The 25,500-nt window shown below is 63.1% G+C and overlaps 1 protein-coding gene across 1 annotated transcript; it reads right to left on the reverse strand.

Moving 5' to 3' along the window:
* Positions 1-2,582: 2,582 nt before the first annotated feature.
* LOC127025754 (uncharacterized) lies at positions 2,583-10,954 on the reverse strand. Its single transcript, XM_050910838.1, has 14 exons — positions 10,827-10,954; positions 10,027-10,089; positions 9,750-9,788; positions 9,545-9,619; positions 9,363-9,399; positions 9,015-9,064; positions 8,883-8,899; positions 7,320-7,531; positions 4,994-5,082; positions 4,125-4,163; positions 3,907-3,981; positions 3,107-3,143; positions 2,934-2,964; positions 2,583-2,777 (listed from the first exon to the last, which is right to left on the reverse strand). Exons 2-13 carry the CDS (start codon positions 10,082-10,084, stop codon positions 2,940-2,942), a joined length of 753 nt encoding a protein of 250 aa, XP_050766795.1. The 5' UTR covers positions 10,085-10,089; positions 10,827-10,954; the 3' UTR covers positions 2,583-2,777; positions 2,934-2,939.
* Between the last annotated feature and the right edge of the window lie 14,546 nt (positions 10,955-25,500).

A 25,500-nucleotide genomic window follows, 5' to 3' on the forward strand; every position in this document is an offset into this window, starting at 1 on the left:
TTTCGGGAGCAGAACAAAGGGAGAACGAGGTGCGTGGCTGGCTCCCCGCCAGCCCGGCCCCATCTCTCCACGTCGTCAAGTGTTCCTCTTTGGCTCCATTAGTCACCATTTGCTGCTCTCCTGTTTTAACTAATGAGGAGACATTTTGCATTCACGTTTCCTCACGGGCCAAATGCATCCCTGGCATCCTGGAGATGGCGGAGCAGTGCTGGCGGGCTCCAGGCTGGGCGAGCTGAACAGCCAGCCTCCCTGGCTGCTGCTCCTCCTGTTCCTGCGCCGGTGCCTCATCTCCTCACGTTCAGCCGTGGATTAAGCACAAAAGCCACAGCCAGTCGGAGCCCCTCTCCCTCGTACCTGTCCATCCAGAGACTGGCGGAGCAAACAGGGAATAGCCAGTGCCAAGGGGAAGCTGTTCGGAACTGGAAGTCTTCCCAGAGGAAAAGGACGCTCCAATTGTCCACTGTATTATTTACCCGATCCCCTTTGTGTCACAGAAAAGATTTACTGTGAGAAGATTAATGGCTCAAGGGACTGTGAGAGAAATCCTCCAAGATTGCCTGGTTCAGGGGAGAAGACGAACGCCTCCTCGCCGAGGCCGCAGCTCCCAGCTGACCCGCGGGGCTGCGGCGCAGGGAAAGGGCTGCGGGGCTGGGGCTCGTCCCGCGGGCACCCTCTGACGGGACCCCCCTGCCCAGGCCCTGGGGAGAGCAGGAGCCTCTCACCGGGGCAGCGGCAGGAGAAAGGCAGCTGAGCGGAGAGACGGTGGCCTTTCTCTCTGGTCTTCCCAGCTTCCCACTCCTGTAGCTCCTGGGCTCAACATCCAAAGCAAAGGACTGCAGAGGCGTGGAGAGGAGCAGAGCACCCTGCCTTGGAGGTGGCTCAGGCCCGTGTGCCGGCCCGGCGAGCAGGGGCTGCTGGCAGCACCCATGCCCCTGGCACAGGGAGGCCACGTTTACCATGCATCATATAATTTGCTTATGCTTTTCCTGGTTCCCAGGTTCCCTGGCTCCATCCTGGAGGGGCACATAGCTAAGCTGCTCGCAGTTCAGCTCTGATAACAGCCTGGCCTCCAAACGTAACCCCCAGTGCAAGTCTTCAGGTGCCGGCAGCGTGTCCTGCTCCACCACCACACACCAGCGTCCCCGACCCGTGGTGCAGCCCCCGGGCCCCAGCCAGGGGTGCGAAGGGCCGTGTGAGTGTGCGTGCACACGTGGGTGCCTGCAAGCCGTGCAGAATAATGCTATTAATGCCATCTGGTGCCGAGACAGAGATCCCCCTGCGCGGGGAGCCAGACACGGCTTTTCGCTCCCCTTAATCTCCTCCCTTCGAGCTGCAGGGGGTCTGTCTGCGGGGCTCTCTGGGGAGCTGGTGCCAGGGGACACGCACCCTGAAGGGCATGCCTGTGCCCTCAGCCCCGGCACGCTCGGGCACTGGGGAAGACGGGGAGCCCTGGGCATCAAGGATGCGAGACCCTGCTGAGGACGGGCTCATTTCATACGCCGGCTGCTCCTCCTGACTGCTGTGCCCTTTAGCTCCTTCTTTCGGGGGACATGACCGCACTGCGCTCCTCGCCGGCAAGGAGCAGGGAGCGGGCAGGGCCAGCTCGGCTGCGAGCAAACCTGTGCTGTTAAAGAGGCACTTTTCTCCCTCCGCCGAAGGACTCCGGCTGCTGTTCGAGCTATGCAAAGCTGCAACGAGTCTTTATTAGTGGGTCAGTGTCAAGTCAAAATTATATTTCAAAATAATCTCCTTACTGTGTTGAATAAGCACCTCAGATTAGACAAATTGCACGGATTTTGTCTAATAACCTTCCCCCAGCTAATCCTATTTTACTGTCAATGTCTGACCTCAACTGAAGCCCAACCGGACCAGGCGAGCCGGTTTCTCCTCCGCCCGGGCTTCCAGAACGCAGCGCTGCCCTCGGAACCGCCCCGCACACAGGACCGCGAGCACGGAGGAGCGAAGGCTCCAGCCCCGCTGCCAGCCGGCACTCGGGAGCGCGCCGCCCTCCTCACTCACCGCCCAACTGCCGGAGAGTTTTGTTCCTTTTGGTTTTTTAAAGGGGTGTTTCCGTCTGTATCCAAAGCTGAGAGAGGCTGTGAAAGCAGAGAGCTGCATGCACCATCCCAGCCCCGTTCCTGGCCAAGAAGGACGCCCAGATCAAGCACTCCGAGAAAGCGAGCGCACAAACGGCCCCACACAAACAGCACGCGCCTGCTTCTGCACCCGACAGGGCCCGCAGCCTGCACAAGCGCGGGGCAGCGCTGCAAACCCTCGCTGTGTATCCAGGGGAAGGGCACGCGCCGCAGGATTCGGGCACCCGCAGCCAGCGTTCACGCTGGGCGAGAGGGGTGTTTCTTCAAAGGAGCCAGGGTGGCCGGGAGCAGGAACGTCCCTCGCTCCGCAGGCCCCAGTGCAAACCCAGAGCGGAGACGGCCGGCTGCTCCGTGCCGTGGGTGCACGCAGGAGCCAGCAGAAACCTTTCCTGGGTCTGTGTTGGAAGATGTCTGCAGGGCAGAAAAGTCATTGGTGCCGGGCCAGGAGAGTGGGCGATTCAAATGCCTCGGGCACAAAGTTTAACCTCTCTCAGCTTGAACTTTATTAGCCAAGAAACTCTTGCTGGATCTAACACAGGGGAAAGCACGAGGGCAATTTGCGTTCTGGCCTCGCCTGGGGTGAGCAGGGTAATGGATCCACTGGAGCGGGGTAAGGGGTGGCCCTTGGCAAGGACTTCTCTGCTTTGGATGAAGCTCTGCTTCCACGGCGGCATGGCAGCTCTGCAACCAGGCGAGTAGAAGGGTTACACGGGCACAGAGGCCAGCGTGTCCCAGCTCCTCTCCTCCCGAGACAGCCCCCCATGTAGGTACTTCCCTCGAAGCATCGCTGCCCGGCACAGGCAGGCTGCCAGCTGGGTGCATCCTCCTGCGACCTACCTGCAGCTACAGGTCTTCCTCGTTTCCTTGTCTGAGGAGCGAAAAGCAAGGGGAGATGTGTTATGCTGGGCAACATGGCTGAGATGGAGGGAGCACGAGCCGAGAACCTTTCAGCTGGCAGGACTAGGACGGGGAGGAGAGATGAGGCTGCCTTAAAACCGTGCAATACCCACCTCCTCCTCTTCTTCCCTCCGCAGTGGAACCGCTGGCCTGGGGGCAAGAGGAGCAACTGAGGTCTCTTGTGGCTGGAGCCTTCCCCCCCTGCCCCATCTCATCCACCCCCCTCTCTGCTCCGGGAAGCAGTCCTGCTCGCGGGCTTGTCCCCCCGCCGGCGACCACCGGGTCTGGCTCCTGCGGGAAGCCCCGAGCCCCCCGCCTCCACGCTGGGGCTGGCCTCCTGCACGGCTCCCACCAGTGTGGAGAGACGCCGACCCCACGTGCTGCCTCCCGGCCCCCGGCTCAGCCGCGCTGCCTGGCCAGCCCCCCTGCGCCGCCCCGGACCCCGAAGCTGCAGCCCCTGGCACTGCCCAGGGCAGGCAGTGCCTGTATTGTATGCGCGGGCAGGGTCGCAGCGTGCCCTGCACGCTCGGCACCGGGCCTCTCTGGGAGCTGCCCAGGTCTGAGGGCTCTGGGAAAGCTGGTTTCTCACTCTGGAAATGTCAGAGTTTTCTCTGCTATTTTTAATTAGTGACCTTCCCTCTGAAGCCTTGACGCTGGCAGGGAAACGCCAAATATTTATGTGGTCTCCTTCCCAACTCGCTTTCTGTTGGGAGCTTGCCTAGATGGAAATTTCCCAGGCAGCCCCGGCCGCGGGCGATGCCCACCCCTCGCGTGGTGGGGCAGGGTCGGCGGCCCCCCCGCCCCGGCACCCCGCCAGTGCCTGGCACGGGGCGAGGAGGGAGGCGAGCGGAGAAGGGGCCACGTGCAGGGGAACAGAGCCGAGGGGGGCGTCCGGCCCACCCCAGGCACTTACTGAGGATGATGAGGAGCCCGACAACAAAAGCCACGACGGCGAAGATCAGCCCCCCGTTGCGGATGGTCTCATAGTCTGGGGAGGAGGAGAGCCGAGCGGGCGTCAGCCCGGCCGAGGCGTGGGGCTGAGCCCGCAGCGCAGAGCCCACGGGCAGGCGTGGGAGTGGGCTGCCCGTCCGGCTGCCCGCAGCCCCCGGGCTGCACGGGGTACGCACTCACCGTAGCTGAACCTGTCCAGGTCCGGCTCGGGCACTTGCTCTGGAAAAGAGGAGAAACCCAAGTGAGATCCAGGGCCTGGGCGCTGGGCTCGCTGTGGGTGCCTGGACGGGGAGGCGAGGTGGGAAAGGTCAGGAACGAAGACTGCAAGCAAGAGCGCTCCGACTTCCTTAAGGTCTAGCCAAGCCGGTACAGGATTCCCAAATTCCTGTTTTTCACCCCAGGAAGTTTAAAGTTCATGGTGCATTTGCAGGATGCATTTGCAGGATGCATTCGCAGGATGCATTCGCAGGATGCACGGGAGTCTTCGCGCTCCAGGTGAAGCTGCAGACCCGGCTCGACTGTTTGCAGCAGCCGGTTGCTATTTGCTAAGGCTGCGCTGTCGGGAAGCGCCGCTGCCCACAGGACTCGGCGGGGCAGCGATGGCTCTGCTCCCGCGGTGCAGAGCACGGAACAACCCCTCCGGCTGACACCTTGCACCGGGGTGTGTCCCGACAGCCTCCCTCCGTGCCGGCAGGCTCGTCCGTCTGACGGCTGCGTGTCACCGCTCGAGTCACCTTACCTGACTGCGCGTCCCTCTGCCAGGAGCCGTTTGGAAGGAGAAATCCCCCTGAGAAGCCAAACACCAGCCGACACCGATGCGCCAGCGGGCTGCAGAGCTCTGGGGATTCATCCCCACGTCTCCCCCAAATCCTCCGGGAGAGCTTCCCCCGTGCAGGCTTCTGCGTGGCAGGAGGGACCAGCCCTGCTCCTCGCAGGGAGATGCCCCCGTGAAGGCGTCTGCCCTCCCAGGGAAGCCCCTTTGGGGTGGGCCGAGCAGGGTGCTGGCTGCGGGTGCCTGCCGCCCGCCCTGCTCCCCGGAGCACCCTTACCGTCACCCATCGCGTCGGCGTGTCGTCCGGCGGGCGTCTCGCTCTGGGTGCGGGCGCCCACGGGAAAGCACATTAATTGGGAGACAAACCTCATTAAACATTAACGGCCTCGGTGTAATGTTTATCGCAGTCACGAGGGGAGGCGCAGGGCTCCCGCCCACCTTTGGGAAGGAGGCCCGGGAGGGGAGGGCAGGGTGCGCACCCACCGTGCCAGCCAGCAAGGAGGGCTGGGCACCCCGGAGCCGCGGGTGTCCCTGTCCCAGCCGGCCAACTGGGCTTCACCTCCCGCTGCGGAGGCGAGCCCGAGGCGGGGGGCAGAGGGATGGGCTTGGGTACGGGCCGCGACTGCCTTTTGCTAGAAAGAAGCAGGCGGCATGCCCCATCCCCGCAGCCTGGTGCCAGCAGGTCCCGGCAACGGCCGGGTCAGCGCCTCCCAGCCCAGCGTCGAGCCATCCCGGGGGGCCCTGCAGCACCCCGGCACAGCCATGTCCGTGGTGCATCCCTGCCCAGCAGCGGGGACCAGGATGCTGCGCCCCTCGGGGCTGTGCCGGCCCCGGCCGGCGAGGCCAGCTGCCAGGCGAGCTGTTCAATCCAGTTTGCTCTAATCTCGCAATCAGCGAGCGGGAGTCACGCGCCCAAGCCGATTAGCGCTGCGGTGACCGGGGGGAGCCGGCCCCAAGGGAGCACTCCGCTCGCCATGCCCAGGGCTCGGCCCAGGCCGAGGAGTGCCGGCGCCCGGAACCCACGGCAGCTCAGCTCCGGCGCCGCGGGACGAAGCCAAGCCCTGGGAGGGTGGTGCGTGGGGCCGTCCGGGGGGCCCCGCTGTCACGGAGCTGACGGCTGCGACGCAGAAGCTCCCGAAAGGCCGAGGGACAAGGGGGCTCTGTGCCCGCGTCCCTCGGGGCTGTGCAGCCGGGCTCGCCGCTCATCGCGCTCCCTTCACACGGTCTCTGGCTACTGCTGAAACTGCTGCTGGCTGCAGAAAAGAGCGCGGCAGGGAGGGGGCTCGGCCAGCCCCCGGCTGCTAGCACAAAGCCCCTCTGTGCTGCCCGGGGGGGTGTGCTGCCACTGCCCCCCTCCGCCCCAGCCTGGCTGCCGGCGCTGCCCGGCCGCAGAGGGACAGCGTGGGAAGCTGCCCACCAGCTCGCCCAGCCAGCCTCCCCGGCAGAGCTGGAGCCCTCGGCCCCTGTCCCACTCCCCGCAGCCTTTCCCCCGGCCCTGGAAACGCCACGGCCCTCGAGACGACGCAGCCAGGCACCGATAGAAACGAGGTTTTATTCCTGTCCCCCCTTAGGTCACAGCACAGAACACACCAGTCCTTCACCACAGCAGCCCTCTACCACAGCAGCACACTCGCCTATTTAAAAGGAAACACAATAGCTCAGTTTATTTTACAACAGTCAGGATTTTGCCGTTTCTACACACCACAGGGATTTCTTTGTTTCGTGTTAACACCGACGGCACGCTACAGACACCACGGGCACTCCGACGCGGGACACGCACACAGCTGACACGCAGGGGCTGGGCTGCGTGGGGTCTGCTCTGCCCAAGGCTGCGGAGCAGCGTGGAGGCAGGAGGCGAGCAGAGCTCTCTGCAATGGCCAGGAGGAAGGGAAGGGACACGGTACCGGAGACACGGTCCCTCTGCCTTGCACAGATGGGACAGAGCGTGCTTCCCAGCGCCGCCGACGGATGCAAAACACACAGGGACACAGCCCACCCTGGAGGCAGGGCCACTGCAGTGGGGTGGGCACAGCCGAAGCCCCTCTCAAAACCATCCTGGAGGAGGAGAACCTCTTCCCGCCGCGTGGACGTGTTTCAGTGCAGCCCTGGGGATCCCCCACTGCTGCCCAGGCTGACCCTGCCTTGGCAAGCACCCACGACCAAGCTAGCAGTCCCCAGCCCCAGCCGGGGCGGCGGTTCTGCACGCCCCCGGGCTTGGGGAAGGGGCCAGACTCACAGCTTTGCCTCTGACCCAGGAGCGGAACAAGGTGACGGCGGACTCTGGGCTCAGCCCCTCTGGAGCTGGCGTGTCACCACTGTGCGAGCTCAGGCACGCAAAGCCCCTGAGCATCGCTCGCTGCCGCTCCGCGGGGAGAAGGGGCAGTTGGCAGCAGGGGGCTGACGACACGTAACAGCCACGGGGTGACACGCAGCGCTGACGCGGGTGGCGGTGGCCTGGGCCACGGCACAGGGAGAGACAAGGCATCAGGAAGGGCAAGGAGCACCAGGAGGAAACGCCGCTGCCCCTTCCCTGCCGGAGACAAGCAAGGACAGGATCTTTATTTCAGTCCATGTTTCTCTTTAGCCCTCAGAGACTGTTTAACCTGCCCGCCTCCGTCTCGGGGGCGGGCAGAGCGTTGGCGAGGAGCTGGTTTGTGCTGGTTAGCAGGGTCACCGCTGCGCAGCCGCCCTCTTTCACAGTGTCACCGTGCCGGGGGATGTCGCGGGCTTCTCTGCCACCACAGCATTTCCTCACATTTGAAGCGGCATCCCACACCGACGGCTTGGTTTTAGCCAGGGATAGAAATGGGGCGTGCTGAGCAGGCGAGAAAGGGGAGCAGCTCCCTTCAGCCTTAACTCCAGCACCCAGATGCCACCACCGAGGGAAGTCGAGCCGCGGGGTGTCCCTGCCTGCCTCGCCCCCCGCCGTGGCTGCCTTTGGGCTGGGGGCGCGCAGGAGGATTATTGCTGAAACTGCACCGCGCGGTCCAGAGTCCCGCTGGGCAGGCCCCCAAAGCGCTGCTGCGCTGGTCGCCGACCCATGCCCAAAGCCAGCCGGGGTGAACCACGCGTGCCTGCCAGCGGCACCGCCCGGCACGCAGACGGCACCGCGCGGGCTGCGCCGAGCGCCTCTGGCTCTGGGTGGGGGGACGCGGGGCTCCCCCGGGGCAGTGGCGGCAGGCTCCGTGCACCGCAGCCCGCGCCGCCCTGCCCTGCGGCTCCCGTTCCGGGGCTTGGGGGGCGGCCCGGAGGGGCAGCGCCTGCCGGTCGTACGGAGCCCGAATCACACGCACAGCACGAGAAAGGTGAAGAGAAAGTCACTATTACAACATCAGCAACGACTAGCCCTAGAGGTAATGATCATCTCACATCAACATTACACACCACTGGAGGCAGAGAGGACGGTGAGCGGAGTTGAGTCGGGTTAGTAAACAGAGAACCGGTGCTGAAGTACAGAGGGTAACACAGACACAGCAGCTTCGCATCTCCTTAGAGGGACCTGTTGCTGCGGTTTCAGTTTCCTCGCAGGCCACTGGCATCTGCGGTCCGAGCATCTCTCCTCGGGTCTCTAGGTCTGCATGGGAAGGAGAGCAGCGAGTCAGGCTGGGAGCAGCGCCGCCGCCACCTTTCCCTGCGCGGGGCTCGTCCACCAGCAGCGCAAACCACGCTCCTGCCAGCACAGGCTCCAGCCTTCCCCTCTCTCTGAACGTGGGCCACAGCCCAGGAGCTCGGGGGAGCTCTGAGTGCAGGCGAGGAGCGAGACGCCCCAGGGGACTCGCACTCAGCTCTCTAGAGACCCTAAAAAATAAAAGCACTTTGAGGCGGAGGAGCACAAGGAAAGGAAAGGTCATGCAAGGGAAAATCCGAACAGCTTCCTTTTCCTGCTGGGCTGCCTGGGGCTCGCCGAGCATGGGACACCCGGGACCTCGCCAGCACTGCATGTTTCCCTGCCACGGCCCCTACCAGTGCTCGCCCCTGCACCATGCTGGGGATGCAGGGCTGCCCGGTCCCAGCAGACCAGCCTACTCGAGCCCCGGAGTCACCCCTGTACACAGCCCCGGCTGCCCCTCCCTTCCTTCCCAGCACGGAGGCTGCGACACACGATGGCCTGGGCCGGTCCACAGCAGCCCCGGGACTCACCGCATGGCTCTCGTTCAGTTCTCCGCTTTCTGTGCTCCCGTTGCTGCAAAGGGAAGAGCAGAGCGGTTTGCAGCGCCTGCCCAGAGCTGCGTGCTCCGCGGGCAGGCGGCTGCAACGCAGAAGCGGCGGCAGAGCACGCGCAGGACAGGCAACCTTACCGTTGGAGGTGATCAGGTTCTCGGCCTGAGCCTCCTCATCCCCTGGAGCTCTGCAAGAAGAGGAGCACAGTGAGAGCGGCCGGGACCCGCACCCCGTCCCTGCGGGTGGGATGCCCAACAGCGCAGGGGCACGCTGAGGAAGGCGCCCTGGGAGCGTGCAGAGCTGCTCTGCCACCCAGGAGCTCTGCAAGCAGAGCGTCCCCCAGCTTTGGGCAGCAGGCACCCGAAAGGGGTGCTCGGAGAGCGCAGCCACTCTTGCCAGCTGCGGGAGGGAGCCCGGGAGGAGCTGAGCGCTGGGCAGAGAGGCTCTCCACGGGAGATGTTCCCCACCAAGCTGCTCTCACTCACCTGGGCTTCTGGTTGAAACTGCACCTGCACCTCCTGCCTGCGAGGGGAGAGAAACACCGTGAGCGTGGCCAAAGTGGGAAGGGGCCAGGGCCTTTCCCAATGGCCGCCCCCCCCCCCCACCGCGGGAAGGGCCCCCACTGCCCGAGCCTGCAAGCCCAGCATCCGCCTGGTCCCCAACTTACTGAGTATAAGGAGAATGCCAACAGTGAACAGGACCACGGCAAACACCAGCCCCCCGATCCTCAGGCTCTGGTAATCTGGGGGGGGAGGAGACACAGGGGCTTGTTCCTGATGGGTTCAGAAAAGGGGGCAGCCTCTTTCGCTCCCCATCGCACATGCGCACACGCCCCTGCCAGCACACCCATCCCCACGCACGGCGATGCTCACCATAGTTAAAGGGGTCCTCCTCCTTCTCTTGGGTGGCCACTGGAAATAAGCAGACGAGGGGTGTGAGGTGAGCGAGCCCCCCGGCTGAGCCCCTGCAGCCCCCCACCCAGCCCCCCTGCCGGCACGGGCACCCGGCTCGGGCTGCGGGCTCCTAGGGCTGCTGCCCCACGCCCCGCTCCAGCCCCCTTGGATCGGAGGGGCGGGTGTCCTCTGGGGCCCCGCAGCCTTTCCCCGCGCCCCTGCCACCTCCTGCACGCGGGAAGCACTTGGCACCTACCGTCTGCCACGGCCGCCGGCACCAGCAGGGAGCACAGGAAGATCAGCACTGCCTCCATGGCTGCTGCGAGAGAGGGGAGAAGCAGGCTTCAGCACCCGGACGGCTGATGGAGGGCACCGCGACGGGGCTGGGGTGCCCGGGGTGGGGGGACTACAGGCAACCCGCGCCTGACTGCACGGGCAGGCAGGGCTGCGCAGCCCTTGCAGCCCATGCCGCAGGAGAAGAAGCCAGGCTGGCCCTGGGAAACACCCGGGGGCCCAGCCGTGATACCTGGTGCCATAGCTGCGCCCAGCCCAACAGGGACACGGTGGCTCGCAGGTGCAAAGGAGGGGAAGGGTTTGAGCAGACAGACAGACAGACTTTTTGCGGGGTTCTGTGGTATATTTTCAACCACCTCTGCACCGCTGGCTCTGCTCCTGGCATGGATCTCGGTGCAGTCTCAAGGTTGCACTGCAGGCAATGGGGCCAGCACAAGGGCTGTGATCTCTCCATCAAGGTCAACACTGCGCCCTTCACCCAGAGCATACTTTAATTTGTCCCAATTAGCATAGCAATTACAGCACATTCCTACAATGAGGCCAGTGGCCCTGGTGGGACATGAGCTCGCAGCCACACGTGCCCCCCCAGCTCCCCACGCTCACCTGCGGCAGCTGGGGCAGGGGCGCACATCTCCATGCCCCAAGCTGCTGCACCCATTCGGGATGGGCACCCATTCGGGATGGGCACCCTTGCCGCTGGTACCGGCTGCCGCCCGGCACCGCCGCTCTGCAAAGGGAGGGCCCTGCCAGCACACACGGTACCTATTAACTGGCCCCGAGCGTCCTTTCTCCTCCTCCTGAGGGGACAGGCAGGGGCCAGGGGAGCGGCTGCTCTCCGTCCTGCCAGCTGGCACAGGGCACTGCGCACCCGGCTGCGTGCGGGGGACGCCTCTTGCCAGGACAAGAGGGCTCGGCAGACGCGTCTCCTTCGAGGGAGCGAGCCGGGAGCTCTGGAGGGCAGGCACAGGTTGGGCGCTGCCTCCCGGGCTGCCCGCGGCTCGCCCGCGCACGGGGCTCCGCTTGTCGGTGTTCCGCTGCCGTCAGGCAGTCACCGAGAGCCCCGAGGAGAGGGCTCCGTGGCCATACATGGTGCGGGAGAGCGAAGAGGGCTTGCTGCTGGCACGGGAGAGGAAGGCGGGGGTTATCGGGCGCCCTGCACAGCCCTGATAGCAGCGAGTGCTACAGAGCTGCTGCAGCTGCTGCGCTGGATTAGTGCCGATAAGAAAGGGGCCCTCGACAGAGCAGGAATTCAGCTAGCTGATGGATGCAGATCCCGGGCGTGCTGCTATTCAGCCCCTCCAGAGCCTGACCTGATTCGGACGCAACCTCCACCCCGGCTGCCAGCCCCCGGCCGGCTCCTCAGGGCACCGGGGTCCCCCAGATCCTGCCGGGGCCCCCTGCCCCAGTTTGTGCCGTGAAGGTGCCCAGGAACGGCACGCGTGGAGCGGGCTCAGCAGCGCCCACCAGCCTGCCAAAGCTGGCCCCAGCAGCGTTTCGCTCGGTGGCTGGTCTCCAGTGCTGCCTCGGGGAGCCAGCTCCCATCGTGCCTGCGGAGGAAGCGGCCTCCAGCACCGCGCTCGGCCCCGCGCACGCGGAGAGCACATTTCCAGAACCCGATTTATTCATCCTAACAAATTGCGTCCCGTGATAATGGACGTCCTTCCCTCCCCTTCCATGTCTTGTCATTTGGAAGGCGACGTGTTTTATCTGAACACTGGAGGGTTTAATTTCCCTTGCCTGCAGCTGCTGCTGGCATTGTGCGGTGCGGGGCTGCGCTGCCACGCCGCGCTGGAGCATGCCGCTGGCTCCCTGTGCCCAGACAAGCCCCCTCGGTTGCTGAGGCACGTAATTCTGGATAATTACCAGGTCTTAGAAACATGTACAAAGAACCCAACAGCTGGTGATACAGTAACTTCTAGTTGCACATTTTCCTATGTCCTTTATCTCGCGTCCTCTACCTATTTACTGCTGAGGCCGCCAGCGCAAAATCAGTGTCATTAACTGATATGAGGGTGTTGTACGTGCACAAGGAGATGCAATACAGCACATGCCATTGCTAGATGAATGGTATTAATTGGCTCTTGTAGCGTATTAATGACGCCTTTATTTTTTGAACAAATAATTCGTCAGATTCTGACTGTTTATTTTGCCGTTATTTGACTACTATTGCAGCAGCAGCTCAGCGACATCCCCTGGAGAACATACTCGGGGAATTTTGCATTACTTGCGACCGCCCCTGCCCTGCCCTGAGCCCCGCCACCCCAGCCAAGGCGCGCGAGAGCCCCATCCCAGGGGCTGAGCTTTCCTGCCCGCAGCCCCGGCGCGAGCGCAGGCGTGCCGGCCGGGCGCGCTCGCCCCACGCACGCTCCCCTCCTGCACCAGGCAGCCCTGGGACTCCTGAAGGCGACGTTTCTCACCCAGCGCCCCGCAGCCCTCAGTCTCGGCCCGAGTTGCTCGTCACGCACGAGTCGGCCACCCTCACACCTTTTCTATTTTGGGGTGCTCCCACCGACACCTGGAAAGGTGCTTTATACAGCACTGCCCGTGCTTTATACAGCGCTGCCTGCAACGGCGAGAGGGTCTGACCCGCAGGCCACAGTTCCCCCAGCAGCTTCGAAAACGCAGGAGCCGTGCTGCTGGCTGCCGGGGTGTGTTTCGCCGGCGCTAACAGAAGCGAACATCTCCCCGCTCTCCCGCGGCCGCCCAAGGAAGCGGGCCAGCGCTGGGGCCCTGCTCAGCTGCAGATGCTGCTTCCAGTCCTCTGCTCGGCTTCTGCCTTCTCGCACTTAGCGCGGCAGAGTTCGCTTTTTCGCCAAGGCAAGCACACAGCACACATATGTTCTTTGTTTTTCTAACTCAATCCCTAAAATTCACACACTTCTGCACGCTGAAAGTTATCTCCGCATGAGTTAACCATCAGGATTGGCAGTGTCCTTGCTCAAAAAACAAACACAGCATTCTGGAGTGCAAATGAGCCCAGTTCTCCTCCAAGGAAGCATATGCTTTGCGAAGTGCCACAGGTTTTTCGGGTTGTTTCAAGCTGGCCCACCCACTTTTTCATGAAGCTGAAAGAAAGCGAGAAGAGCAAACATTGCAAGGGGTTTGCCGTTTTCCCCGCTTGCGCCTTCAGACCGCAGCGTTCCAGGCACGGAGGCGCCGCTCCCTGCTCTCCGTTCACGCTGAATCCAGCTGTGCCTTTGCACAAAGGCAGCGGAAAAATAACAGCTGCCGGATGAGCGACGGCAGCCCCGTGCCCGGCCACGTCTGCACAGCCCGCTCCTCACCCGCCCCGCGAGTGAGGAAAACAGATCTCCCTGTTTTCTCCCCATTAGCGACACAAAGTTTGCAGTCACCAAACCCAGCAGCCGCGCGCCGGTACAAACCACGGGGAGCGGGCAGCCCAGCGCGCTTCGCATGCGACTTTGAATCAAAACGTGGTTTTCTCCCCCCCGTTAAAACTGCGAGATCTGCCTAAATAGGGAGAGAGGCAGAGCGGCACAGGAAGCGGGGCAGCGGGCCCGGAGCTCTCCTTCCCTCTCGCCTCGACCCAATCTGCAGTTTTAAGAGGGAAAACCAAATGTTTACCCCCCCCATCCCTGTCTGCGTGGCTGAGCGAGAGCGGGTGCCAGGAGGAGGACATCAGGCATTTGGGAGAGGCTCCTGGGGGAAGGAAGCAACGACGCAGACCGAGGGAGTACGTGGAGCTTGCTGTTTGGGGGCATACCAGTGCTTTCGCTGAACCCCTCTCTGCTAGGATGGGGATGAGACCGGGCTGAGGGGCTAACCCTGCGCCACAGCGGCAGCCACGGCTGGACCCGCCGCGATGGTGAGGGTTTGCAGGTGGTGCCCACGCAGCTGCCCTCGCCCCTGCACACCGGCAGGGCCCTCTGCCCAGGGATGCCCTCCCTGCCCTGGGAAAGCACCGCCCCGGGGCACCCTGCTCGGCCCCGGAGGAGCCAGCACAGCCGTGGCTGGCCCCTCGGCGCAGCCGGGCCCCTGCGGCCACCGGCCGGGGCTGGCAGCCCCCCGCCTCGGGGCGGGCGGCACCCGGCCGGGGCTCGGTGCCACCCGGCCCAGCACAGCCGGCGGACACGCCGCGTCAGGCTGCTCCAGCACAGGGCTCCTTCCCCACGCTGGGCTTGGGCTTCGGGCAGCCGGAGCTGGGAGCCACCCGTACCCACGCGGGCGCAGCTCACAGGCACCAGAGCTGGCCGGGTGATTCACTGCCCTGCTGCCTCCTTGCCAAGCGCACTGCCAACATGCTTCGTTCCACGCAAGGCGCAGTCACAGCTCTCCCTCAGCCTCTTGCTTCTGGATAACCCCTGCTTGCAAAGTCTGCATGTCGTTGGGTTGCGCGTGTGCATGCATGGAGACGGTGTGCGTGTGAGACAGAGGAGCGGGGGGAAATCCGGGCACACAGACCCGGTCTCTCCCGCCCACCGATTAGCTCTCCGTAGCGCGGCAAATCATGGCAGAGCGAGGCAGGTAAATTTGTAACGGCGTTGAATCTTGAAGTCCCCTTTTCCTTTTCATTGTTTTGCATAAATCTGCCCTGTCAAGTCTCAGCCATCACAGCATAATGCCGGGCAGCCTCCTCCTTCCGTCAGGAGTCCTCAGGGCATCTCCTGAAGATCAGACCTAGTTAAAATCTCTAGTTTCTGTGCAAAGCCCCCAAGACCGTGACAGCAGTGCTCAGCTGCCTGGAGCATTTAAGGGCGTGCAATGTGCGAATGGACATTTCCAGCTATGCATAGATGTGCTCTTCTGCCATTTCACGTCAGCATCAATCTGGCTATTAATGTGCCTGTTGTTGTGCCTCGCGCTCCTAAATGAGAGAGAAGGAGAGATTTCCAGCCCTCGCCGTTCTGAGATGGACAGCGCTCCCCAAATTTGGTGCCGATTCAAAGGCTGACCGGATGGAAGACACAAAACTGACTTTACTAAGATCTAATTGTCTCTTGCGGGTTTGGGGTATCTCCCCAAAGCAGAGGATATTCAAAGGAAACCCTCTCCAGGAGCCCCAGGAACCCAAACTTCAGCCCTGCTTCTGCTGAACGAGTCTCACACACGGACCCCCACGGACCAGCCCTGACCGGGTCGATGCTTGCGAGGACACGCGATCACGGGGAATCGCTGAACAGGGCTAAACAAGGCTCTGAGCGCACCCTGTGCCGCATCCCTCACCTGTACCCCAGCACTAAACTTGCCTCCCGCAGGGCTTCTTCCAGCCCCAGGTAATTGGCCCTGAAACATCAAGGAGCCTCAGCCAAAGCTGCCCGGCCGTATCTGGCTCACGCGCAGTCCCCGGCGCACCCCGACGATACATGTTTCCCCAGAACGAGAAGCATCAGGCACGAAATAGGGAGGCTAGCCCTTTGTTTGAGGCAAACCTCCAGCGCACTGATTGCCGAGCTAATGGCCGCCCGGCAGAGCGGGCAGGGAACCCAGCCCTTGGCTCCGGGGAAGCAGTAAACACCACCACCTCCCATCAGGAGCCTGCTGCTCCTGTTCTCTCCTCGTTTGCTTAACAGATAATTGGGTGCTGTAAACCGAACCAGTGCACTTGCTTGAACTGTCCCGTCCTCCCGCCACACCCAGCTCTCCCCAGCGCTCGCCGCACGCTGGCGAAACCCCGGGCTCCACGCGCCGAGCGGGGCACGGCCGGGCATCAGCACAACGGGAATCAAACAGGTCAGTCCAGAGCAGGGGTTACCTGGCAGGTCCCGGTGGCGAGAGAAATCCAGATCACCAGAAAACACTGAAATAGCGGTGTAGGAGAAGGTGTTTCAAGCTCCCATGCGTCAAAAGAGCGGACATTTTCTCCATTCTCTCCTTTGCTGTTGCCGTCAGTCGCGACCACCGCCGAGCAGGAAGCAAACAGAAGTCCCCACCAGGCGCGGCCGTTGTTCCCGCCAGCACCGCTGCGGCTGCACGCCGCGAGGAGGGACAGCCAGGCGGCACAGCCCCTCGGCAGGACGCCTCCGCGCTGCCTTCTCCGCGCCCGGGCGGCACGGCGACGCGACGGCCGCGGAGCACGGCTGCCTCTTTGCGCTTTGGAAACACACAAAGAGCCCGAAAGGCAAACACAGGGGAACAACCAGACACAAAGCTGCCAGCTCGCTGTGCCGGGGAGTTGTCCTCGGCACCAAAGTCTGAACTCCTGGCAAAACCGTGACTCTCCACGACGTTTGACCCGAACGGATAAGTTTCAGGGAGGCAGCTAAAATTCCAAGGCGAGCGCGAAACACGAGCCTGCCGAGAGGAAGGCGCAGGCAGCCCCACGCCTCGTAGGCGCGGGGTATTCTCTGGCAGGCCGGCGAGCACGCTCTAGCAGGTGGCCTGGCTCTGCAGCGACTGCACTGGGCGCTGGCAGCTATCCCTCGCGCGCTCCCCGTCACCCCGCCTCGGAACCCCGCTCCCGCTGCGCGCGGGCGGGCGCTCTCCGGGCTTCTCTTCGTTTCGAAGCGGGAGTGAAATCACCCAGCGGGACTAAAAATCCCAACGTGACCCAAGAGCGCCTTGGAGCGCCGCGGGCTTGCTGAAGCGGGTGCAGGGGACTGCTTCAAGTCCTAATCCAGAGGCAGCTTTTCCCGGGCGGCTGCTCTTTCACGCCGCAAAGCTTACTCACGTCCGCACAAACCACCTGTCACTTTCCCTCCCACAGAAATATTCCTGCAAGATCCGAGTTCCGCCACATGGACTCTGCTATCTGTTTCTTCAGGAAGCATTAATTACACATGCTGGGAGACACGCTCTTCCTTTCCCCGGTACGCCTTCCCGGGATAAAGCACTCGACTGTTTACGTATTGCTACGGTGTTACTAAAATATTTAACAACAGAAGCCAGAATGCTGCCAAATACTCGGAGAGGAGGATCACCTCCCCGTTCCCCGAGACCCCCCCATTCCCCGAGACCCCCCCGCACCACAGAGCCCAGCCAGCCTGCGAGAACCGGGGGAGAGGCAGGGCGTGCCCGAGGTCTACCCACGGTGGTCTCCGGTGGGGACGGCTGCTATGCCGGGGCACCCTTCCCACCCAGTACGGGGGGGGCGGGGGGGGGGGCTGGTAACCAGGCAACGGTGGGATGAGGGAAACCACGGTACCCGGCGTTGCCATGGCAGCCGCCAAGGCCGGGGATGCGGGCGGCCCGAGGCGCAGGGCGATGCCCCGGGGCACCGGGCCGGCCCCGGCGGCCTCCCCGGCAGAAGCGGGCGGCGGCACGGCGGGACGCCGCCGCACCCCGCTACACGGACCCCCGAACCGGGCACCCCCGAGCCGCCCGGTACCGGCCACGTCGCGGCAGGACACCCGAACCCCGTCCCCCCGACCCCGTCCCGTCCCCCCCCCCCCCGGGGGGCCGCCTGCTACACCGCAGCCGCCCCCTCCCCAGCCGGCCCCGCCGGCGTCTGCCGGACCCACCTGAGCTCGTCGGGCCGGACCGGGCGGCAGCGTCGGGCAGGGCCGGGCCGAGCCGAGCCGAGCCGGAGCGGGCTGGGTTGTGGCAGCCCGCTGCTCCGGGCGGTGCCGGGGCGGGGGGGGCGGCGGGCAAGGCTGTGCGCAGCGCCGGGCTGCCGCACAAAGGGGAGCGGGGCGGGCCGGGCCGGGCGGGGCGGGGGCGGCGCCTGCCGCCGCCGGGGGGGGGGGGGAGCGCGGCCGGCCCGGCCCGGCCCTCAGCGGCAGCGGGGGCGAGCGAAGCTAGGGCCGCCGCAGCCCGAAAGGCGAACGGTGCCTGGCGGCGAGCGGCCCCCAAAGGGGCGGGACAGCGGCGGGGGCAAGGGGTCGGGGCGAGGGAGCCGGCCCTCCACCGCCTGCCGCCCCCGGGACGTGCTGGGACGGCTCTGCCCCGTTCGCCCCGCGGCGGTCGGGGTGCGAGCGTGTGCGCGCTGCGTGGGGTGAAGCGTGGTTTGCTCTAGGTCAGGTGCTCCGAGATCCCCCCCCCCGCAGAAAGCCACGCTGCGTGCGGGGTGCAGCTGCGAAGGGGAGACGCTTGCCGGGCTTTGAAACATGCCTTCCCGCACCGGGGAGCAGGCGTGGATTCTGCCCCGCGTTCTGCACCCCGGGGAGACGGCGAGCAAGCGACAGGCTGCTGGAGCTCCTCCGAGGCTAACAGAAAATCTACATAGATAAATTGGCAAACGCGGTGCGGAGGCTTTTCTCTCTTTGCTCGCTGCCCTGCCTCCCAAGAGCAGAAGGCCGTAGCTGGGAAAGGGGAGGCCACGCTGCCAGGCCAGGTGGCCCAGGTCACAGGGCTTAAGTCACGGCGCTCGGTTGGATCTCGGGGGCCACCCAGGTCAGGCCTGCTGGGGAGGGGGCAGCCGCGGCACTTCCAGCCTGGCCTGGCTCAGCAGTGGTGGCACCTGCTTTGCTTTCAGGCGTGCTCAGGACCTGCTACCCGCATTGACCCCCCCAGATCTGCCTGCATTTAGCAGCTGCAGAAGAACAGACCCTTGGGGTCTTACCCAGAGCAGGTCAGAAACCGGCACATGCTTCAGACGGCCGAGGCAAAATGCTGTCTAACAGAACGGCTGGACCCACCGCTGCTGTGACTGAACGCCCTGTCACAGAGCTTTGTGGCAACTGACCAGTTTATTCCCATCGGACAGCCGGGCACATTGGGAGGAGCAAGATCTGGGAGGGAGATATGTGTTTAATACAGAGCAGCACAGTCCCCGGAGGGAACGCCTGTGCCTGGCGAGCTGCTCGCGGCCAGGGAGCAGCCTGGTCGCAGCCGCAGCGGGGAGGGAAGCTGTGGTCCTGGCTGTGCTTGGAGCCGCCGAGGCGCCCGCGGGCTCTGGCCAGGGCCCCCGCCCCGTGGCTGCGGGCATCTGCAGCAGGAGCGCAGCGAGCTGAGGGCCTGCCCTGTGCTCCTGAGAGCTCTGCAAACCACAGCACCAACACTGCTCGGTGGTAGCCGCGCAAACCCAGAGCTTCCCGCAGGCCGGGCACCGTGTCAGCCGGGCAACAGGGTGCTGAGAGCAGTGCCGGGCAGTAGCTGACTGCCCGGCACCGCTCACTTTCAGGCCAGGCTGGCACACCCCTGTCTGCTTGGCTCCTGCTGCTGCCCTGGAGAGCTATTTCTTCTTGAAAAAACACCTTAGCAATGCTGTCACCACTGAGCTGGTTCATCCCCTAATAACTCAAATGCATCTTAGATAGAAAGCAGACAATAATGGCACATAGTCCATCGTACATTCATTGCCCAGTTTCCAGTAAAATATAAAAAGAAAATAAACCAACACTGGCATTTCAAGGCAATTATTTGGAACGGTCAAGAGATACAGACCAACACAGAGGAGCTGGACAATGTCAAGTCTCTTTAACGCGTAGGGATAACATGATAAGGCTGTCAGTTACCCTGCCGTGAGCGAGGCAGGGATCAAGCAGTTATAATCAAGTTTCGGGCTTCTCTGACCTTACCCGCTCCTCAGCAGTTATTATCCACTGCACACAGTAAAATATTCTGATGCCGTGATCACGCCCTGGGGACTGCAGCCGGCGCGGTGGGTCTCTGCGGAGCCCCAGACACAGAGCCCCCACGCAGGCAGCGGCCGGGACACACGGCTGGCTGGGCTACGTGCTCTCCTTCCTTTAGTTCTTTATTTATAAATTTGCAAAGCGCTGCCCAAAGCAAGTCGAATCTAAAAAATTGGCAGCGTAGGGTTGGGGTTTTTTTCTGTACACACTTGGGTAAAATAGGGACCGCACTGTGAATGTAGGAAGGGAAGGGTCCGCCGCGCCACTCCCACGGAGGGAAAGCGGCTCCGGCAGATGCTAATAGCAAACATCTGCTCCACAGAGCCGCGCTGCTGGAGAGAACTGTACCGAGCGATGGCTTCTTTTCCGGCGAAATTGGGCCAAATCTTTTGCTGGTGTAATGCGGGCCGGCAGCACGGAGGCCAGGCAGGCGATGCTGATTTATGCTAATGAAGGGGCTGGGCTGATCTCCTCATGCTATGCGAGTCAATGGGAGCATTGCCAGCAGCTTGAACAAGGGCGTGATTTCATCTCGGCGTGCGTCGCCCTACACTGGAGCAGCCGTGGAGCCGGCGTCTCCTCCCTGCGCCCTCGGGGCAGCGAGGCCTGGCAGGGAGCAGGGGAAGGAGCCGCTTGCTCGCCAGAACTTTCCCCTCCAATTTTCAGGTCTTTCCCTTCCGTGTAAGGCCAAGCTTGCAAACGTTTGCAAACCGGCCATTCAGTGACAACGCAGCCCTCGGCCTGGTCAGGGGCACCGAGCAGCGACCGAAGTTGTGCATAGCCATATGGCTGCGTTTAACCCGGTAACCTCGTCTTGCATCAGGCCTAACTCATTCCTTGTGCTCTGAATTCCCCTGGGAGCGAACGACAAAGCAGCGGACTGTACGGAGGCTGCTGAGGGCCGCATTCACTAGTCAAGCAGAAGCCAGCGTGGGTATCGCACAAGCTGAAGTTCAGCGACTCTGTGCCAAGCGATGATGTTACCGACCGTGGAAGGGAACCAATCCGAAACTATGGGAAAAACATTTTTGTAGAGAAACATCATCGCTGAAACCATATAAACCAATCAGTTTTGACACAACAGAACAAAGAGCTATAAAAAGAGAGTTTGGGAAAAACACCACTCAGAGGCGGTAATTCACGTGGTGCCTGCCAGACTGTATTTTTGTAGTTTATATTCCTTGGGGACACTGGCCTATGATTTCCAAAGCACAGAGGAATATGGAAGCAGCCCGGCCAGATGCGGGGCCACACTCGGCGCCCCTTGTCTCGGGAGATGCTCCAGAGCAGGACGCAGCCGAGCAAGCAGGGTGCTAAGCACAGGGGGCTTTGCAAAGAGCTGCAGGCGACGGCCTGGGCTGGTCCCAGGAAGCTCCTCGGGGTGGGCTGGCACCCACCGCGGATGTGCCGCCCCGGGGGCTACGGACAGCAGGATCTTTTCGCTCAGATGCTCCAGGAGCGGAGGCGAAGCGGGGTCCGAGACGTCCGCTTCATCCGCACGGCGTTGTCTTCGGGAACAGCAGCGCACAACAGCCGTGGCCAGGCAGCTTCATGAGAAACTAATCGCTTCTACTCCGGTTAGAAAACTTCAGCCCTTGGGAAAACACAGCGTACCTTTCTGTGGCCTGGGAGGAGAGACCAGTGGATGTCAGGTTTAGAAGAAATAAATTAAATTTGTATTAGGGGCTGAAATCATTTCTCTGCTTTGAGAGACTATTTCAGAGAGCAGAAGAGCAATAACCTCTGAGGAGGTGAAATCCACAGCAGAGGAGCAGGTCCTCCACGTGCTGAAATGGCACTGTTACCAGGAACATAGTTCCAGCAAGATCAGCTCTTATTAGGTTCTAATTTTTGTTTTATTCTTTCTCAAAAGATCTTTTTCTCCAGCATGTCATCTCAGACAGCAATAAAACATTATGGGCTGCTGCTCTGGGGGGCACACTACGGCTTTTATGAGCAGAAACCCCGAGATCCCAGAGAGCCTTTGGACAAACGTAAGCTGGGTCTGTAACTCAAGACCCATTGAATTCACAATTTAATCAGGCCAACATAAAACGGGGAGGTCATGCGGGGCCCCCACTCTTACCCCATCTCAACTGCTTTTGTTGGTCAAAAAACCCCGTTGCAGCAGTGAAGGCACGCGCAGGGTGGTCAGCTGTAACACGGTCAGCAAAGATGCGGTGCCTCTGTGCAGCGGGGAGCAAGAGCCCCCAGTCCTCCCCGGTGTCTCTCCTGTGACCAGGGGCAGAGGTGGCATTTGGCCCCTGGCACAGGGCACCCAACAGGCCTCGCACCCAGCACACATCGCACCCGGGTGGCCCGTGGCGGGAGCCCGTACCCTGCCCCGCCAGGTCCCTGTGCCCGGAGGAAAGCCTGCACCCTGCAGCCGTTCCTCCGCTGCCTCCAAGCAGGACGTGCAAACAGGCGCCACAGAGCAGTGCCACCGAGGCGCCGAGCCCGGTGCCAGCCACGTGGCTGGCAGCACCCGGCCTGGCACACCGGCCAGGGCAGGCACTGCCGCTTCGCCAAGGCCAGCATCCTACAGCTCCGCAAAGCCACTGCCCGGGGGGGGGTCACAGAAAAGGGAGGCCGATGGCTTTGCAGCCAGCTGCAGGCGAGGCACCAGCCTCCCTAAGTCACCCTGCGCTCGCCTTTCCTGCCCGCTCTCCCAAAGAGCCCCGTCTGCAGGGGGGCACCTGGGCACCCCTCCTGGGAAGGACGCTTCGGGCTCGCTGGGAAAGCGCCGCAGCTCAACGGGGTGGGTGAGCGGGGCGGCTGAGCCCCCGCAGGCGGCAGCGCCCGCCTGCCCGCCGCTGCCGGCGCAGCAGCCCCACCTCGCATGCCCCGACGCCACGCCTGCCGCGCAGGTTTGCCCCAGGCCCTTTTCACACTTCCATTTTTAGACACGGTTTTCAGTGTTATTCTAGCAGCACTAGCTGTACCAGTACCCAGCAACGCTTCTGGTCTGGCTCAGCGTTCTCCCAGCTGAGCAGCACCCCTGAGCCCGTACCCTGCCCAGCCAGCCCCCTCCCTCCCCCAGGAGGCTGAACCGGCCCCGACTGTGACACACCACCCCCCCACCACCCCCCCCCCCCGCCTCAGGATTCACCCCAACCCGGGGCAGAGCTGCAGGGCAGCATCTGCACCCCTGCACGGCTCTCCAGCTGCGTGTGCGCGATGGAGCTCAGCACGTACACCTCCTCACGCCCACGGGCTCTGCTCGCTCTCCCGCTACCACCATGAATCCTGCAGCTCTGCACTTTCTAGCAGGTCATTGCCCCGTTACAAGGCGAGCCCCTGAACAGGCTGGGTTTTGCACCACAGCCACGAAGTCCCGCTCTGCCCTGCGCTATGGGCAGCTTGTTGCCAGCAGCAGGTTATTCCCCCCTGAACTCACTGAGCAGCAAAGACGTTATAAAGTAAAGTGAAAACAGTCCCTTGGCCTCTGCACACCCCCTTCACGGGAGGCTCGCACATGCCGTGGGAGGTTCTGGGTTGCTTCTTTGAAAAGCGATTTGAGGTCAGGCTGACTCAGTGTTTCCCAAAAGGCAACAACTCTTACTGTTTCGGTGCAGGTCTCAAGCAGCCGCCGAGCACTGCCCTGCACGCTGGGCCCTGCTCCGAGTCCCAGGCAGAGGTAGGTGCTTTCTGCACACGTAGAGCCAGACCAGACCTGCTATCCCAAAATTCAAATGCAAACTGCAGTGCTCTGCCTGCAGATAACCTTTTCCACAGCAGGAGACCAGTTCTGGGAACCCGGGGGATGCTCCCAGGAGGTGAGGAGGGGATGTGCCTGCGACAGCCCACGCACCCCAAGAATTTCTCGTCTTCGCTTTGCAGGTAGCCGCTGCAGCTCCAGAGCCTGTGCAGGGTTGGAGACGGCAGTCTCCGGCACGCTTATGGGAAATGAGCCTTCCCAGTCCACAAAGAGCCAGGTAGCCCTGCTGTTAAGTGGTGTGGGTCAGAAACCAGGCTGCCTGGCCCACGCAAAGTCCAGTACTCCCATCATTGGGGGAACTGATGGTTCCGGTTCCTCTGCAGGACACGCCGGACACCACAGCACTGAGCTCTCTGCTCGGGGTTTGCCCCCCCACGCCACACCGACCTCCTTCCCAAGGAGGGGGAGGCAGGCTGCAGCGGGTGGCCGTCGCACTCCCGTGCCGGGGACAGAACGGGCCACCGCAGCTGGAGCTAGCAGAGACAGACTCGTGAGGCAGCTTCAGACTATTTCAAAGAGCGAGTGAGCTCCCCCAAAGCACCGGTCCCTCCTGTCATGTTTCCAGCTGCCAAGACGACGGGTTACAAAGAACCACTGCAAGTAACCTTTCTTCCTCCCAAGGAAAATTCAAGGCTAAATGCTCATCACTGCCATTTCTCTAACATGGGGCCATCGCACAGGCTGTGCAGCCTTCTCAGGAAAGCGTTTCATTCTGGTCCACAGCTTCACAAGCTGAATTTTGACATGGCTCTCCCTTGGGCTCATGCCCATGGATTCCCCCCCCGCTCCACACCTACATCGCACCTCCATACCCGAGCATCTACTACCAAGCCCCCATAAGAGCTAAACCACCCCCTTTCCCCAAGTCACGAGCAGTAACCCAGAGGGTGAAGGGCAGGAAGGGCTTTTCCAAAAAGCCACTCCATCACACGCGCCCACGCGAATGGCAACAGCCACAGAGCAGCTCAGGAGCAGGTGTGCATTGGGGTGCCGAGCGCATCCCGCAGCCCCCCGCCTGTGGGCTGCACGGGGGCACACGGCTGCAACCCCCCCACGCATGGGCTGCACACCAGTCCCACGGGCCCACCGCAGCATGCCCGGCCTTGCCGCCGGGGCCTGAAGAGCCAGGAGGAGGGGGCAGCAGCCCTGGAGCATCACGGCGTGGTCCCCAGCCAGGGCCATGCCCAGGGCCCAGCGCAGAGCCCAGGGGTGGGCAGAGCTCTCCCCACTCCCTGGGGCTCGCCGTCTTCCTTTCCAGCCTGTCCAAAAGAGCCGTCTCCACGCGGAGCACTACCAAAACGTTTATTGAGAAGAGTGCGGGGTGGCCAGGCTCCCCAGGACCCCTCTGCAGCTGACCACACATCTCGGGAGAGGAGCACAGCCTCGGCACAGGGCAGCCCAGCCTCTGCTCACCCGACGGGCGCTCACACTGCCAGCCTGGGGATCTCCCGTAGCGCCTCGTGTGCCTCAAAAGCATGCACAGGGAGAGGCGGGCACTTGTTTCCTTGGGGGGAAATGTTTTCCCGCTCTGGCGTGGCCAGGGAGGTAAGGCTAGCTACGTGATCCCTGTGTGCTGAGCAGCCGGAGGGAGGAGGAAGCAATCCAGCATGGTCACTGAACAAACAGCTGCGAGATCCGGGGCTGGCTCACGCTGGAGAGCAGTGGTGGCTGGTCTGCATCACGCTCCACCTTGGCCTTTGGCTGCTGCTGGCTTCTGTCACACCTCCCGCAGCCACCCCCGGAGAGCAGACCTGCCCCACGCCGCTGCCGAGATCCTCATCAGAGCAGGCGGGGGGAGCGAGACCGCCTGCGCGCAGTCCTGGGAGCGAGTGCTTGCTCAGACCACATCCACAGCATGGAAAAATAAACAAACGGGTATTCCTCTCACGGGGAGGAACATGATTTAAAAGGCGCTTCCTAAACCTATCTGCAAACATAAGAGCAACTACTGCTCCTCCCAGAGCAGGGTGTAACTGCACCTCGGGGCTCCCTTCGCTCAGCCCTCCCTGGAGAAAACAGGGAGCGTGGCCCCGCGGGCGTGGGCAGCTGCTGCCCGCCGGGGCAGCGTGGCACGCAGCTGCAGCGTGCCGGCTGAGCCCCATCCCACATCCCACGGCAGCACAGCTGCGACCTGGCAGCAGCACGCAAAGGAGAACACTCCCTCGCCACGGGCACCCCACGGCTTTCCTGCTCCCCGCGCTCCCATCCGCAACCTCCGTCGGCTCGACGGGCAGCGCTAGCAGCC

The sequence above is a fragment of the Gymnogyps californianus genome, chromosome 25, assembly GCF_018139145.2.
Source record: "Gymnogyps californianus isolate 813 chromosome 25, ASM1813914v2, whole genome shotgun sequence".
In the NCBI taxonomy this organism is placed as follows: Eukaryota; Metazoa; Chordata; class Aves; order Accipitriformes; family Cathartidae; genus Gymnogyps; species Gymnogyps californianus.

What these genes read in the sequence shown, in the direction of transcription:
- LOC127025754 (XM_050910838.1), bottom strand. Translation starts at nt 10,084, where the DNA reads ATGGAGGCAGTGCTGATCTTCCTGTGCTCCCTGCTGGTGCCGGCGGCC. An exon ending in GGAGGACCCCTTTAACTATG is followed by an intron (nt 9,620 to 9,749) that starts GTGAGCATCGCC and finishes CTCCCCCCCCAG; the next exon opens with ATTACCAGAGCCTGAGGATC. An exon ending in AGTTTCAACCAGAAGCCCAG is followed by an intron (nt 9,065 to 9,362) that starts GTGAGTGAGAGC and finishes CTCTTCTTGCAG; the next exon opens with AGCTCCAGGGGATGAGGAGG.